Source organism: Colossoma macropomum, unplaced genomic scaffold, assembly GCF_904425465.1.
Source record: "Colossoma macropomum unplaced genomic scaffold, Colossoma_macropomum, whole genome shotgun sequence".
NCBI lineage: Eukaryota > Metazoa > Chordata > Actinopteri > Characiformes > Serrasalmidae > Colossoma > Colossoma macropomum.
In genome coordinates this window covers 32,107,117-32,123,559 of record NW_023494806.1, presented here as the reverse complement: position 1 = coordinate 32,123,559, position 16,443 = coordinate 32,107,117, and the positions used below count along the sequence as shown (strand labels likewise).

At 38.5% G+C, this 16,443-nt stretch overlaps 1 protein-coding gene across 4 annotated transcripts in view; it reads right to left on the bottom strand.

Annotated features, from left to right (window-relative positions):
• The window catches only part of cemip2 (cell migration inducing hyaluronidase 2), a 64,506-nt gene that overhangs the window by 19,373 nt on the left and 28,690 nt on the right, over nt 1-16,443 (bottom strand). For all 4 annotated transcript variants that reach the window (XM_036598487.1, XM_036598489.1, XM_036598486.1 and 1 more), the window contains exons 7-12: nt 15,343-15,512; nt 13,826-14,038; nt 13,126-13,331; nt 10,805-10,874; nt 5,954-6,082; nt 1,951-2,039 (exon numbers count right to left, since the gene is read on the bottom strand). In XM_036598487.1, coding sequence (XP_036454380.1) covers nt 1,951-2,039; nt 5,954-6,082; nt 10,805-10,874; nt 13,126-13,331; nt 13,826-14,038; nt 15,343-15,512 — 877 coding nt within the window. The remainder of the gene's footprint in view (nt 1-1,950; nt 2,040-5,953; nt 6,083-10,804; nt 10,875-13,125; nt 13,332-13,825; nt 14,039-15,342; nt 15,513-16,443) is intronic.

Here is a 16,443-nt window from a genome sequence, read left to right as displayed (position 1 = left end):
TTGCTGGGGGAGGGGGAGGGGGATTCTTTCTCTGAATTCTATTAGAGACCCCCTTAACTGTTGTAAAATAAAAAATCAAAATCAAAATTGTGTCATCAAAATCTACACAATTCACATGAACGGCATATTTAGCATTAAAAAAAAATGTTGCTGAAAGGCGACGTATTTGCATGCATGTAATGTGGAACTCAACACACACACACACACACACACACACACAGTCTGAGAGGAGGTCTGGAGGCTTCCGTTCACACACACTTACTCCACAGTGAGTGAGCTGAGAGGAAACTCAATCTCAGCTGATGTGTTTTCACTGTAAACAGAACCTGACTCTCCAGAGTGCACACACACACACACACACACACACACACACACACACACACAGAGAGACATAGACAAACACACACACACACACAGACGTAGACAAACACACACACACACACCAATCTCACAGCTATAATTAGGTTCAGGCCTTCAAGCATATATCCCAGCTTGTATCTACATTACTGCATAACCAGTGCAATCTCTGGATTACAGTCATGTTTAATCAATCTGATACAAATATTCACAATTTGAAACAACGCTGCCCTCAAGAGTGCCATCGATGGTGGTGGAGAGAGCCAGACGGGGGAGCTAAACACCACATCACACTGAAATTGCCAAAACAATTCAAAAAAGTCGGGGCAGCAGCAATTTACAACTGGGAACACTGTGAAAGCTTAAAAAATCTTGTATGTAAGGAGCATCTAGGAAAAGCCTAATCCTTTATGATCAAGGGTGTGTCAAGGCTCACCAAAAAATGCATCAGCAAAGACTCCATCAGTTTAAGAATAACGTAAGCCAGCAAGCGATTGCAAGGATTTTAGGCATTTCACCCTCTACCATGCATAATATCATCAGAAGATTCAGGGAATCCAGAAAAATCTGTTTGCGTAAAAGGCAATGTCAAAAACACATAAGTAAATGCCAATGACCTTCAATCCTGCAGATGGCACTGTATAAAAAACTGATATATTTCTGTGATGGATATAATCACAGGGGCTTTGACAAACTGTTGTCAAACACTGTATAACGCTGCATCCACAAATGCAAGACAAGACTGTATTATTAACAGCAGAAGTCGTATGTCCAGAAACGCCGCCGACTTCTCTGGGCTTGAGCTTGTCTGAAATGGGCTGATACACAGTGGAATCATGTATTGTGGTCTGACAAAAGAACCTGGATGTTGTGTTCTCTGGACCAAAAAAAGAACAGACCATTCAGACTGGTACCAGCCTAAAGTTCAAAAGCCAGGGTCTGTCACGGTATTTTGGGGGTGGGGGGGGCGGTATTTGTGGGTAGCTTGCACATTTTTTAAGGTGCCATTAATGCTGAACACATTTTAGAGCAATAAATGCTGCCTTTTAGACGCCGTCTTTTTCCAGGTACGTACATGCTTATTTCAAGATGATAACAAGAAGCTACATTCTGAATGGCTGCGTAATCAGAGAATACAGGTGCTAGACTGTGTGCCACAAAACAAGGCAGAAAATATGACAACGTAGGCCCCATACGGTTGTGCAGCTGAAGACTTTTGTTACTGAAGAACTGCAAAAAAAAATTTGAAACAGGATCAATTGAAGTGTTATGTTTTTTGAAGCCGTATTGAATCTGATGCTGCTGTGAGACACGGAAACGACTGTCACTGTAGCAATGACTGTGCATGATCGCAGCAAAACAGCCAAATTAACAAACATAATTTTATTACAGGCTTGATTCATTTAATGCAATAATGCTGGAGTCAGTGAAGGTTGAGTACACCATAACTCACTTAATATGAGTCACTAACCTGAGTCTGCATTTCTGGCAACTATACAAAAGCATAGAAGGTAGTGGTTTCTAATAAAGTGGTGGGAATGTGTATTTCTCCATTCTTATAAGGTCTTAACTAACTGTTACAAGTGGCCTAACCTGGCATTGTTGTCCAGACAGAGGTATTCGCGAGGGTCCGTAGAGGTGGCGTTGGTGGTCTTGACTCCTTTGTCAATGAAAAGGCCAGCCTGGGAAAAGAAAAGCATGTTTGTACATGGATGGACTGGAAACGAAGACATGCTTTAGAATGTGCTAATTTCACAGCACCATCACTAGCCTTGAGTTTACAGCGAAAATGACATGTTGACAACAGGTGATGCAAACCAGTAAGAATCCTCTACGTGCAGAAAACGTGGTTTAAGTGAAAACTGTTGTGTCGATAATTTGGATTTTTTAAGTAGCAGTTAAGCTTAACAAGTTGAGCTCAAGCTCAAATAGAAGTACTCGCCGCTCTGACAAATTTCAAGGAATGCATTTCTGCTTTCTTCCATTACTTTTTAGCTTTACGTTAGTATCATCAGGAGGGCGACATTTAGTGACGTCTAGCGTCACCTGCTGCGTATCTCTGGCGATGCATTCACCAAAGATTTTAACAATGGTGCCAGTCAGTCAATCAGTCAGTCAGTGATTCAGTAACAGGTATCAAGCCAGACTGATAAAATATGGCTATAGCAGAGCTACACCATGCAAAATGTGCAAATAAGAGCTATTCATAAAGTCATCGTTGCAGTCATTAGTGCGCTGGTGTCTGTTTTAACACTGCTGTATTTTTACCGGTGCTGTACACAACAGCCAATTAAAATCCATGTGAAAATGAGGTCATACATATTAAAGACCCACGCTAACTGAAGCTTCAAATGGATACGGTAAAAGAAACAAAAACAAAGCAACAAAGAAAACAAAGAAATAAAGTAACAAAGATAACCAAAATTCTCAGAAAGAGAGCTACAAATTGAATTATAACATTTCAAATTATTTTTTTTTACTTCAGCATTTAATATTTTATTTCTCATTGGTAAGAATTCAAGCCTGTTTCCAATTCATTATAATTACAAAGTTTTTACTACTGTAAATTAAAGGTTAACATTTGATACTTTGTGTTTTACAGAATTAAAAGTTAAACTATTCAAAACTCTTAAAAGTTTAACTTGAAGTGGGAATAAAAAAAATAAGTTGTTTTAGCTTTTATTTCCTGTTCTCAGGATTTCAATTTACACACAGAAATTAAAGTCATTCTTTATACCAGAAATTAGATTTGCACAAATCTAATGAAAATTCCACAAGTAAAAATTTGTCTAGTAAAAATTCAGTTTTTACTTCTAAGAAATGGATTTTCACTTGTAAAAATGTAACTGTAACCTGAATTCTTTGTTAAAAAAAATATATATATATATTTTTAAATAAAAGACAGGATCAAAATCTAGCAACTAAATGAATTTGAATATGTCAAAATGTCAAATTACACTTCACTTATTTGGATTACATGCTTAACCTTCTTTCTATACATCCAAGGGGGATTCATCAAAAATGGAACTTGACGCAGGACGAAGCAATCCTGTGCTAAAAATAGACCAAGCTCAAAATATGATGGTTTTTACTGATTTTTGGCCTGGTTATTTGGTCCCACATTAAACACAAACTAGCTTGGCAATGTTTTTCAACTGTTTGAAGCCATCAAACCTGAGTGGAACATTATTAACTCTTTTTTCTGCAAGTTTACCCGCAAAACTTCAACATTTAAAGAAATCAAAGGGAAATGCTCTCTAATGTCAACTTACTTCATCTGTTTGTTCAATGATTTGTTGTTAAGGCCATTAAAAGCTTAATATTTTGCCAATTTTGGCTTGGCCTGTCTTTTTGCATGAGATTGTATGAGTGATTTGTTGTACGTGGAACTAAACATGTCTGGAAACACTGCAGAAGACACCATTTTATTACCGTCAAAGTGGTTCAGGCGTTATTTTTTTGCAGATTGTGTTGTGGTATCAAATCAATTTTGCCATATTTATTGATATAACAGCACCAGGCCATGCCTCAATTCTCACAAGCAGTAGAACTCACCAGTAATCCTCAATCAAGAATGAGTAAATGTGTTACCGCAACGCTATTTGCTCTTAACGTCAGGGTGAATCTGCTGGTGCGTTTTATAGATATGGCCCAATGACTCTCACTCATATTATACATTATTTTATTATACATCATAAGCTTCAATACAAGTATCAATATGGGGAAAAGTGGTGTTATGCTACCCCTGTGTCAGTGTTTATGAAGAAACCTTTCCTTTCAGATATATAAAACAGCCTTTAGTAAGTTTTAATTCACCTTCCATCCTTCCAGTTTTCTTAAGAACACAGTGGAATGAACATTTTTAATATAATACATAACTAAAGAGCTCAAACAGCACAAACAGAGTTCAGTTCAGCTTTCTGTGCCTGTTCCTCAACCTATTAAAGCACGTGAGTCACTGAAACAGACCATAATTAAGAGCGTGGTGTGTGCCACGGCCTTCTACTCTAAACAGCGGAGTGCTTCCAAGAAATGAAGATGATTTGTTTACTCATCACAACAAATAAAAACACTGTAATTGATTCCATATGCTTCTTCACCAACAGCGGCATATCACATAGCCATGTTAAACCATTACTGCAGTCCTGGAGTCATGAAATACTATTATTTATTCAGGCTACATACACACAGTTAGCAGCCATATTAAACTGACTCACATACATTAAAATGAATTAGAGGAATGAATGAGTTCAGTGAACAGGTCATATGACTGTGTACTTTTTCAGCTCTGGGCTGTACAAACTGAATCCACATTAAGTAGATTTCCACTGGCTTCAGCACAGCATGGAAAGGGGTAATGTTCTGTCTGCTAGCCTGGTTAGAGTTGGTCATTTCTGATGCACAGCAATATTGGGATCAAATCGGTATCGGGGTCAGTCAGATGTTTAGACTTGACTGATAATTCAATATTTGATGACATAGGGAGATATCTGAATTTAATCAGGCTGCACATCCCATTCCAAATGCACTCTATGTGAAAAAATGTGTGATCCCATTTGAAAATATTTGATCACATGGGGAAAAAATGTGACAAAAGTGTGATCATGTGAAAAAACATGATCACTTGGGAAAAATGTATAAAAAGTGTTTGATAACATGGAAAAAAAGTGTGTGACCACACACAGTCACAGTGGACCATGTTTGAGTTTCACGGTTGATCTGCTGCAGCTCAAATTGTTTGAACATGACTGTGCGGACTGGTGCAGAAAAGTAAAAAAAACATTGGTTTTTATTCACTTTTTTTCCATTTTCATTACCATTTAAATGATTTAAACAGTGTTAAATTTGACACTTTACTGTAGATCTATTTAATAGTTTACTTTATTCTGCCTTTTTTCTCTTTCTGTGGATATTTCAGTGTGTCCCTATTAGCATCTTAAATGCTCAGGCTGATGGAGATATGACAAAGCTCAAGGCTTTTTATCCAGTTATTAACCTTAAAACTTATTTAGTAACTACTACGAAACAAACACGCAAGTTACACAGCTCCAAGTGTGAAATACTTAAGTGTCCTTTGGAGTTTAATCAATTCTATAATGGAGCGTTCAGTTGAATTTGTGCTGTTAATACAGTGATATGAGTTTTACTTGGTCATGCTCAGTGTGCGTAATACCCCCTGGTGTTCTGGGGGTCCCATGCTGGCTGGCTGCTCACTCGCCATAACAGCGCTGAGGCTAGCTTCAATTCACTCTTTTCACCAATCTCTTAGGAAAACTGGGCAAGTATTCAGATTTACAAATACGTTACGACATACTGTAGAGATTTTCCAAGGTATCCTTGGTATAATTACAGTTGCTAGACTACGAAGGACCAACTGGGTAAACCAGCATGATACAGCACCACCCTGAGGCAGACCAGTGCTGCATCACTAGTTAGTTCGGAATACCAAAGACAGGAGCTTACCCACTGTGACAGAAGCAGGCTAATATCAGCCTAACATCATAATAAATTTATTTTCAGAGACCCCCTAGAATTTAAATTGAGACATCCCCCATGTATTTCACATCTTGGTCACGCTGTTGAAATGCTGAGGTACCTTAAAGTTGGAGTGGACTCTGTTGTTGTAGAAAATACCCAGTGGGGTGAGTTCTGCTTTCGTTTCAGGGACCAGCCCATGAGTGTCCCCTGTGGAGGCATTGTGGAAGATATACCAAATCCCAGCATCCTGGAGAAAGAGAAAGAAAACACTGTAAGTTTGATTATATGGACCATTCTAAAGTTACTGTGGCCCCACAGTAACTTTGAACCAGTTTGGTAGAATGATATATATATATATATATATATACAGTGTTTACTTGCCCTGAAAACATTAACATTGGAATGAAAACATGAATACAGGTACTGATTTAATGTGTAACAGTGCGTTCTCCTCATTGTAGCCTAATATTATTTGTAGTCATCATCAAATACCTGCTATGGCTAAACCAGGGGTCAGCACCCTAAATGTTAAGAAGAGTCATTTTGTCCTTTCAACAAAAATCTAATCACCTTGAGAGCCACAACATTTTATGTCCATTTTACCATTTTGGCTGTAAATATGTCTTCGTATTGGCAGACTTGCTTTGCTCTTTTTTAGGTTTTAGCTCAGCTATTTCTCGCATCTCTGGCAGGAAACTTTTCCACAAAAGTAGTTTCTTGTAAAATGTCTCTCAATTTTTTACGAGGCTGAAGTTACTTCTCATTCGCCCGATTTTTGTTAAAACGTTCCTGTTCCACCTTAAAAGGTGCCTTAGGCACTACAAACTAACTGCTGCACCATTCATAGTGGAACAGGAAAATTCGATCAAGAAACTGACTTCAGCTTCGCGACTTTTTAGTTTTTGACAGTTTCTCACTGCAAATTAAACGTATCAGAAAACTAGCTGAGCGCTTATAAATGCAAATAAGCCCATTCGTCTCTACATTATCAATGTTCATCTTAAACCTTTCTCTTTGCCCTTTCGTTATCTAATAACTAGATGAGACTGTTGTCTGCATTGCTTCTGCATTGCTATCTGACCAGCAGTCTGTGCACCAACCTTCAGGGTTGAAGGGTGAACTGGAAGTTAAATCACGTGTGTTGACGGAATGTATGCGATGGGTGGAGTGCAGTGAGAAATCAGGAACCAAACTCTGTTCTTCAAACTAGCTCAAAATACAACCCCTGCAGCAAACTATTAAAAAAAAAAAAACATTCTTTTTACAAATGCTAATCAAATATAAAGTAACAGAGCAATATCTTAAAGAGAAGAAAAAAATAATATAAAAATTGTAGCATGTGTATAAGTTTAGACACCCTTTCTTTTGTAAAGTCTCAGAACTTAACTGACTCATTAGGCAGGTCAAGAATTGCCATTAGGTATTGCATTCTGATGCCAATTTCAGAGCATAATAAATTCTCTGACTCTTCAAACCTGCTCACACTTAACAACCATGGGCTCCTCTGCAAAGCTGGCTGAGGATCTGAAAGTGAAGCTAACAAAGCAGGAAAAAGGCTTTAAAAAGACAAAGTGCTTTCAGCTTGCAATTTGACAGTTAAAGGGAACAGTGGAAGTCAAGGAAAGGTCTGGAAGAGCTCATCAGGTAGCACTGCTTGTATGTTGGCCAGAAATGCAAAGTAAAAACCCAATCTGACAGCAAAGGATGAAGGACGCAGGAAGCTTTAGCTAATAGAGGAGTGGTGGTGCCCCGTTCTACTGTGCAGCATTTCTTGCACAAACATTATCTGCATAAAAGAGTCATCAAAAGGAAACCTTACCTGTAACCTCATCACAACACCTGAGGTATGCAAAACAACATTTAGACACTTTTTGGAAATAAGTGCTGCAGACTGATGAAGTAAAATGGAACTCTTCACGTACCACCACCAAAGGTATGTTTGGAAAAGCAGCATTTGATGAAAAGAACACCTTGCTAACCCAAACACACGGTGAGTCTATTATGCTTTGGCAGCCAGTGGCACAGGAAATACTTCACATGTACACGGAAGAACGGATTTGTCCCGAATACATGAGTCTGCACCCAGGACCAATTCTGGGCTTCTTTGGGGGAGGGGCTCATTATGGCTGGTTTGCTTTCACACACAAGAATTCCACAATTCCACCAGAGCTCGCTTGAACCCCAGACCACCGATTTCAGGAGGTCCAGAGGTCTGTTCTCTGGACCACTCCTGGGCTCGAAAACAGCTTTCAAAACCTGACCAAACGTACCAAACTCATAGAGCAAGAGGTCCTGGGTCAAGAATAAAGCTCCAGTGTGAAAACACCTACAGTCAAGAAAGTGAAGCTAAAAGGAGGCTGGCTTCTACAACAGGATAATGATCCAAATCAAAATCCACTATGAACTATTTCAAGAAACACAAGCTTTTAGAATGACCCTCACAGTCCATCACTGTCCCTCACTCTGAACATCAACGAAAATCTGTGGGTAGATCTTTAACATGCTGGTCAGGCAAGACAGTCCATGAGTTCCAAGGAAGAGTGGATGAGTTCCAAGGAAGAGTGGGCAAAAATTCCTAAAACAGAAATAGAAAGACTCCTCGCTGGCTACAAAAAGCATGTTTTTCTATTATTTAGTTAGTGTGAATAGAATGTGGCCTGTGCAAAAGTTCTGGCATAATTTATACTTTACTTTTTTCCCCAAATATGTTAAACTCAGCAAATAAACAGAAATTGTACACCACAAATTGTAGAAAGTTTGTTTAGAAAAGAAAAAGTTGTATCATGTCATCTCTATATACAATAGAACATACGATGGACTACATATTATAATCTAACAAAGACATTCATAATAAATTAAATACAAGCAATAGAACAGTAGTTCATTGGTCAAAAACAATGTTTTTTAACTTAAGAAGATCAAACTAACTGCAAATGCTGTTTGCTCAAGTGTGAACCATTCAGAAGTTTGAAATAATTCTGAACATTGCAAAATTTATGCTTTCTTAACATCTTCATATAAGAAAAATGCTGTTTTTATCTGTGACTCTTGCATTCCTAAATCTCTCCTAAAAAAAAGAACAGTACTGACTGTCTGATGGTTCTACATGATGCTCAAGAATGCTTTGATCAGATATAAATGTACTTTTAAACCAAGTTATGGTGCCATGAACCCAAGTTCTTTCTCTCTCAGAAATGAGATCAGTTTTTTTTTCTGAGCTGTAATAACTGCAGGATAAACTGCTGGCACATCCCTGTGTTTACGTAATCTTCTGCTACGTACATCACGCCAAACCAGCACAAACAACCAGTTTATTGCCAAACAAAGATTTAATAAAAGAGTGGAATGGAGGAGATTTAACTGCTATGAGTAATTTCATTACTAGCAGATTAACTACTTAATCTCAAATATCATGCAAAATTACTGGCTTAGGACTTTCACTCGTAATCTTGGTTAGAATTAGAATACTGGGCAATATGGTTAAATATATATGTATCTCCATATTTTCAGTCTTTTGGTGCAGTGATACAGTGGTATGAAAAATGTTGGGGGGTTTCATTGATTTTCTGAGTAAAATTAAATGAACATATCCTCTATACGGAACCTAAATATGGCAATTTTCTGCAAATGTTAAGATACAATTTCTATTTATTTGTTATACATACTGGAAAAAAGCATACAACATATGCGCTACAACCTTTGCACAACATAATACATTACATAATATATGTTTTGCCATATCAGCCACCTTTAGGCTTATCATGTTTATTCACTACAAAGAATGATGGGCTTCAAAATGTGTGTAATGAGGAGCATTAAGGTCACGATATTGCCTACTCTTGTATCTTCATGAAAACTAATAGCGGATATATTGTAACTACTCCATGCACTGTCCAGACCTACTTTCTACTTTCTACCAGCACTGTTCTTAAATGAGTTTCATAAAATGGATCGTTCCGGTCCTAAAATCCGATTGGCTGAGCCGTGTTCGAAGCTGTTGTAAAACCCACGATATACACACACCTAAGACCGTCTCACAACAACTGAACTGTGTATCACAGCACGAAAAATCCTTGTGCTGTTAATGGAATAATCTTTGACTCTCATGCTGCTCACATGGACCACTGAGTATATGGATGAAGTAAGAACCTGTTTTTTGTTTAAACTGAAGAGCTGACAACTTATGTTCTTAACTAGAACTAGGCTGGTCAGCTAGCAAACAGGTTAAAAGAGCTAACAGCCTAAACAGCTCAATCTTCAATATCACAGGCTTGAATTAAAGTACTTACAGTATGATTAACTGTAAAATGGCAGTGTAAAAGTCTACAAATGTCACTTGAATGTCTTACACGCTTCAAATGTTCGTGTTTCGGTTAGAAGCAGCATCAAACCCAGGCTGAATCCCAAATGGCTCCGTACTCCCTAAATAGTGTGTTAGCTATGAAAGTTTAGAAATTCCAGCCTCTATAGCCAAAGAGTGCATCATTTATCGAGTATGGATGTCGGTGAATCCCGAATTACTGTCTCTCAGCTATTTTTTGCCCCGTTGGGCTGCAGGATCCAGTATTTAAATACCTACGTGATAAATAGTTCCCCAAAAAATCAAACACATCAAATAGTACATGTATGTGTATTAAAGCCTAGCTATAATTATAAATGTCTATAATAATATTTTTTGCATTCACGTTTTTATCTTTAACTTCACTGCACTTTAGCTTTATTTTAACTTAGCCATCTAGCTAACTAACATTATTTTGATGACGTATTCAGCAGTGTACGTACTGTCGGTTGCTAGGCAACAGACTTGACTAATTAATCGACCCAGGTTGAGCAGTTTAGGATTTCCTAACTTGATGTTTTAAGTCAGAATTCCTAAATGAAAATATAATTTGCTTCTCTGATGTGAAACTACCATAAAAATCTATTCTAGATCTTAACTTAAAACTAAAGATAAGAAGGTCAGACTTACCTGTGAACCTGCTGCTGCGTTGTTGATCAGGTTATTGTTTGGGTTGGCGATCCAAAATGTAGACACAGCTCTAAAGCGAACACACAGACGAGAGATTAAAGAAAACTAAAACTATTATCAACATCATCTATAATTCCAATAACAAAAACACAATCGAAAATAGGAGAAATACTAATAATTGGTGCTCATTGCAAACCAGCAGAAAAGTACATAATTTACATGCACACTGATGTAAACAAATGCTGCAACTATTCCATGTTCCATTTAAAGATACATTACACTATGCTTTTGTTTTTGTACTACAGACCCCGCCCACAAAATAAGCAATAAAAAACAGAAGCTGCAATAATACAGCGTTTAAATGTGTTATTTTACATAAACAATCACACTACACAATCACGTCACTCTACTGTCTTAAAAAACTAAAACGTTCACATTTTATTCTTTCCAAGTCGCTTATTTTTAGCACTATGAAGTTTGGTCAGTAGGGGGCGCAATTCATTCACTGTTCAACCTCAAACTCCGCCTACAAGCAGAGCCATGTTGTCCTTTCATTAGCTCCTAACAGAAACATCTCCATGAGTTAGGGTATGCTTCATGTAAATGATATGTAAATGAGGTACTGGTGGGCGTGGCATCATTTTGCACTTTAATTTCTACTCGTTTCCACGTCTTTCGAAGGTTTCATGAATTGGACACGGAGCAGTTTGTACGTCATTAAAGGCGAAAATTTGATGAATGTGTCGGCCCACAAGCCGTCAGGATAAAAATACTGTAAGTTACTGTTTCTGCCCTTTGGACCTTATGAATATGGTTGGATTAGCAGAGCTGCGGTTCGTGAACGTGAGTAAATATGGGTCACATTGCTAACAAAGCTAGCCAGCTAGCTTTCAAGTTATATCATATATAAGTGTTGCTTAAACTGCTAATTAGCGCCTGTGGCCTGCTAGCCTACCATGAGGTAAAAGAGAGTTTAAACAAGGTTTGTCAAAAAGACTTTACATATAAAAGTTTTGGTTTGCTTTTAAAATGTTAGAGAAATCGCTGGAATGCTGTAAATGCGTCACAGAACCTGCTCCACGTTAACCAGCTGGCGCCAGCAGCAAAGGAAAACTAGCTTCCTTGTTTGGGAATACAGCTACAGTTAGCAACAGCCTCTAGCGTAGCTAGCTACATCTGGACAACATCTACCAAATTCATACTACATATAAAAGTTCTTTGTTCTTTTGAAAACAGAAATATTACAGAAATCGCTGGCATGTTGTACAGAGACACTGCTTGATGTGAGGTGGCTGCAGCAGCAGTAAACAGGGCTACACCACACATACAGCATTTTAGCTCTGTTTAAAGTTAACTCAGTGCTTCCATCCACTTCCTGTTCTCACTATTTGTCACAACAGTTCACAAAAACTAATATACACCGATCAGGCATAACATTATGACCACGTCCTTGTTTCTACGCTCTTTGTCCATTTTATCAGCTCCACTTACTACATAGGTGCACTTTGTAGTTTTACAATTACAGACTGTAGTCCATCTGTTTCTCTGCATACTTTGTTAGCCCCGTTTTACCCTGTTCTTCAGTGGTCAGGACTCCCATGGACCCTCACAGAGCAGATACTATTTGGGTGGTTTATTGAGGTAAACTGGTGCATTTATTGAGGTAAACTGGTGCATTTATTGAGGTAAATTGGTGCATTTATTGAGGTAAGCTGATGTTAGCTTCGTATGTCAACTTTCGAAATAGGTTCTATGTTTAAGGCAATAAAGGCGAATATCTGTGCAAATCTGATTCATTTGTCAGCCCACAAACTGTCAGGATAAAAATACTGTAGGTTACTGTTTCGGTCCTTTAGACCCTAAGAATATGATTGGATTAGCAGGGCTGCACTTGGTAAATATGGCTCATGATTTAAAGCGATAGTTCAGCAAACAATCTATATTTCTCCCTTACAGTAAATGGAGTCGATCAGCCAAGACGTATCTTTTGTCTATGGTTTGCTTCTTTAGTTAGTGTTTAGGTTATGAAAGCACTGAACCTCAATTTTCTGCTGTTACTGTTTTCAGCTATGCTAACATAATTCTTTCCATTTTTATAGGTAACAGTATGTCATACAGTGTTAGAATCTGCATAAGCAAGTCTATTAGAGATACTGTTGAGACAGGTATGTGATGACACAGTGCTAATTGTTGCTATATAAGATTCATTTACTTCAATTATTACATTAGACTTGTAGCTTCAGTGTAAGACTATAAAAGCTAACTTCAGACACCAAGCATGTCTTGTCTAAGTCACACGACGTGAGTCTGTGATGTCATACTTGCACTCAGTGGCTGGTGAGGGAATGTAGCCCTTGTACACACGGTCTTGTATCTCTGTGCACATGGTATCGTTGCGGTCAGTGGGCAGGATGGTGCCTGGTTTGGTCACTAAACCCAGATTGTGGAAGAACGTATTCCTCTGCTCGATCCCGTCCTCCAGGAAAAAACAGTGACCCAGTGCGTCGTAGCCAACGGTGTCCCGTACCTTCAAAACAACAATCAGGGAGGAGCAGCGTTGGTCATTTTGGCACAATTTCTATCTCAAATGTACAGCAGGGTCCAAACATCTCTAAAAACACTGTTCTATTGTTTCCATTTCATCATTCATCAGAAACAAAGCATTACACTAAATTACACTCAGTTAATTTGCTAATCATAATTACATCATTTTAGACTTAGACATATCCATTTTCATTTGTGGTCAAAAGCAGTCCTGTGGTCAGACAAGGTGGGTGTTTCTAATGAAGTGGACAGTTAATGGAAGAACAAGGTGGGCGTTTCTAATGAAGTGGCCACTGAGTGGAAGAACAAGGTGGGTGTTTCTAATAACTATATATATATATATATATATATATATATATATATATATATATATATATATATATATATATAAAAATAAAATACAAATACAAACATATACAAATATTATAGGCACAATGATTTTTATATGAGTCACTGCTCAAACATTCATACACGCACCAGCAAGCCATTAGTGGCGTGGATGGTGACGCAGCGAGAGAAAGAGTGATGAATGGAGAGAGAATCGAGGTAGGCTGGTTGGTTGTAACCTCCCCGCTGGTCAACGTCTCCACACAGGTGGAAGTGGACGGGGTAACTTCCCTTGACCGCCTGCTGACCCATGTGCTTCAGCTCAACCTGAGAGAGATGCACTGAGGTGAAATTACCCAAGATCTACAGAAGAAAGACAGAGAGAGAGAAAGAAAAAGAAAGAACAAAGTTACTATTAGTTACTTTTAAATTAAGGATTTACAGACAAATTAAAGGGAAAAAGACACCATAAAGAGTCTTAATAAGGTGTTGGGCCACTGTGAGACAGTTTCAGTGCACTTTAGCATGGCTTTGTTCAAGTCCCTGGAACAGTACTGGAGGGATGGATCACCATTTGTCCAGAAGATATTCCCACAATTGGTGTTTTGATGATGGTGGTAGAGAGTGCTGTCTAACACAGTTGTCCAGATCTCCCGTAAGTGTTCAACTGGACTGAGGTCTAGTGACTGAAGACCACAGCATACGATGTACATCATTTACATACTCAACAAACCATTCAGTGACCCTTCATTCTCTGTGTATGGGAGCACAGTCATCATTGAAAGAGATCATTCCCTGCACTCTCTGATTACATGGTTGTGCTGCTGTAGCGTGGATGTCCCTGAAAAAGACGTCATCTAAAAGGCAGTGTATGTTGCTTCAAAATGTATGTATGTCTTTCAGCATTAATGGTGCCTTCACATGTGTGCAAGTTACCTACTAATACACCTCCATACCATCACAGACCATGGATTTTGAACTTTACACTGGTAACAACTCATTTCATCTTTGACCCGGAGAACATGACGTGCATTATTTCCATAAACATAAGTTTACTTTTCAGTTCCCAAGTGAAACGCTGACTCATCAGACCACAATACACGTTTCCACTGTGCAACAGTCTATTTCAGACAAGCTTGAGCCCAGAGAAGTCAGCAGCGTTTCTGGGCATTGTTGACATATGACTTCCGCATTGTACAGTCTTAACTTGCTTCTGTGGACACAGCATTAAACAGTATTACTGAGCTCATGTGCTCATATCCATCACAGAAGCAGGCTGGTTTTTAATACAGTGCCATCTGTGCCTAAGCTGTTGGGAATGTACACTGAGGCATTTCTTGGCAAAGTGGCGAGCCTCTACTTGCTCAGGAAGGACTCTGCTTTCCCAGATGCTCCTTTATATTCAAAGATGATTGTATCATCTGTTTAAGATGTTTTTTGCACATGTAACATGTTTTTCCTTTCATTTGTCACTTGAATTCATCTAAAAGCACTCTGAGATTTCTGAGAGTGGCTACCACACCTTCATTCCCACCTAAGAATTCTTCCCTTGAGCAGACCAAAGCACTTTTCTAAGCCCAGAAAACCAGGCCAGCAGCTTGGCAGTAGTGTAAAGTCAGTGTTAAACAAGCAAAAATGCACACAAACATCTCGTTGAATAATCTGACCTTGACGTGTCCTCCAAAGGTGTCGTGGCTGAAGTACTGGCACCAGTTGTTAGCGTAGCAGGAGCGCTCCATCTCTCCCTGGATCAGGATGTTTCTGGACAACAGAGCTACCTCCGCTCGCATGTCCACTCCATCCACAATCTCGCCCATGTGAGTGAACTGCGGCTTCCCTAAAAGTAAAGCATACAACAAATTCCTACAGTGGCAGTTTATGTTAAAGCAAAAAATCTAATGTACAGATTTCCCCCTTAACCAAATCAGTTAATCAGTTAAGGCATCTTATTTTTGCACTGGAGCTATGAGGCTAACGTAGCCACATGTTCACACATTGAACATGTTTTAGCTGATAAACTATATCTGAGCTAAGGGACAAATTGAACATGTTTTAGCTGATAAACTATATCTGAGCTAAGGGACAAACTGAGTTTTTTCATTATTGTTGTAAAGCATGGAACCTTTACTGGAGGAAAGTCTGCTGAGACACAGCTCAGCTAATCCAAGCTAAGGCCTGACTTGGCACCAGGACTGATCACCAGAGTTGGGAAATGTTTTGTGTCTGGAAGCAGAGCAAAGGATTCAAAGTGCAGCATGTGGTGGAGAGGCGTAAAACCTCTTGGCTGCTGCTGTAATAAACTACAGGCAAGCATTTCACATTTTGGCCACTAAAAAAAGAAGTAAACTAAAAAAAACTCATCACCAAATCAGTTTAATGTTTATGCATTCGCTAGGCCCAACAGCATTTTACAGGCTTTGAACACTTGCTGGCATTTCCAAACAAGTACTCACATATTCGTCAACAAATTAACCCCTTAAAAAACAATTATATATACATTCAATATTTAACAATAATTTTAAAGCATGTTTGTTACTACAGTTCAGGCCCAGCTGCATGTGCGCTATATGCTGTTATGATTGAATTTATTTCTTATTGAAATACAGCTTTTATTAGCCCCTTGTTTTTTCAGTTTATAAGAAGTTTTATAATTTTATTTCACTTTATTTTATTTATATTGTTTTAGTTGAGCTCAGTCATAGCTGCGTTTAGTTCAGTCATAGTCAGATTTGGCTCAGTCATAGTTGGGTTTAGCTCAGTCATACCTG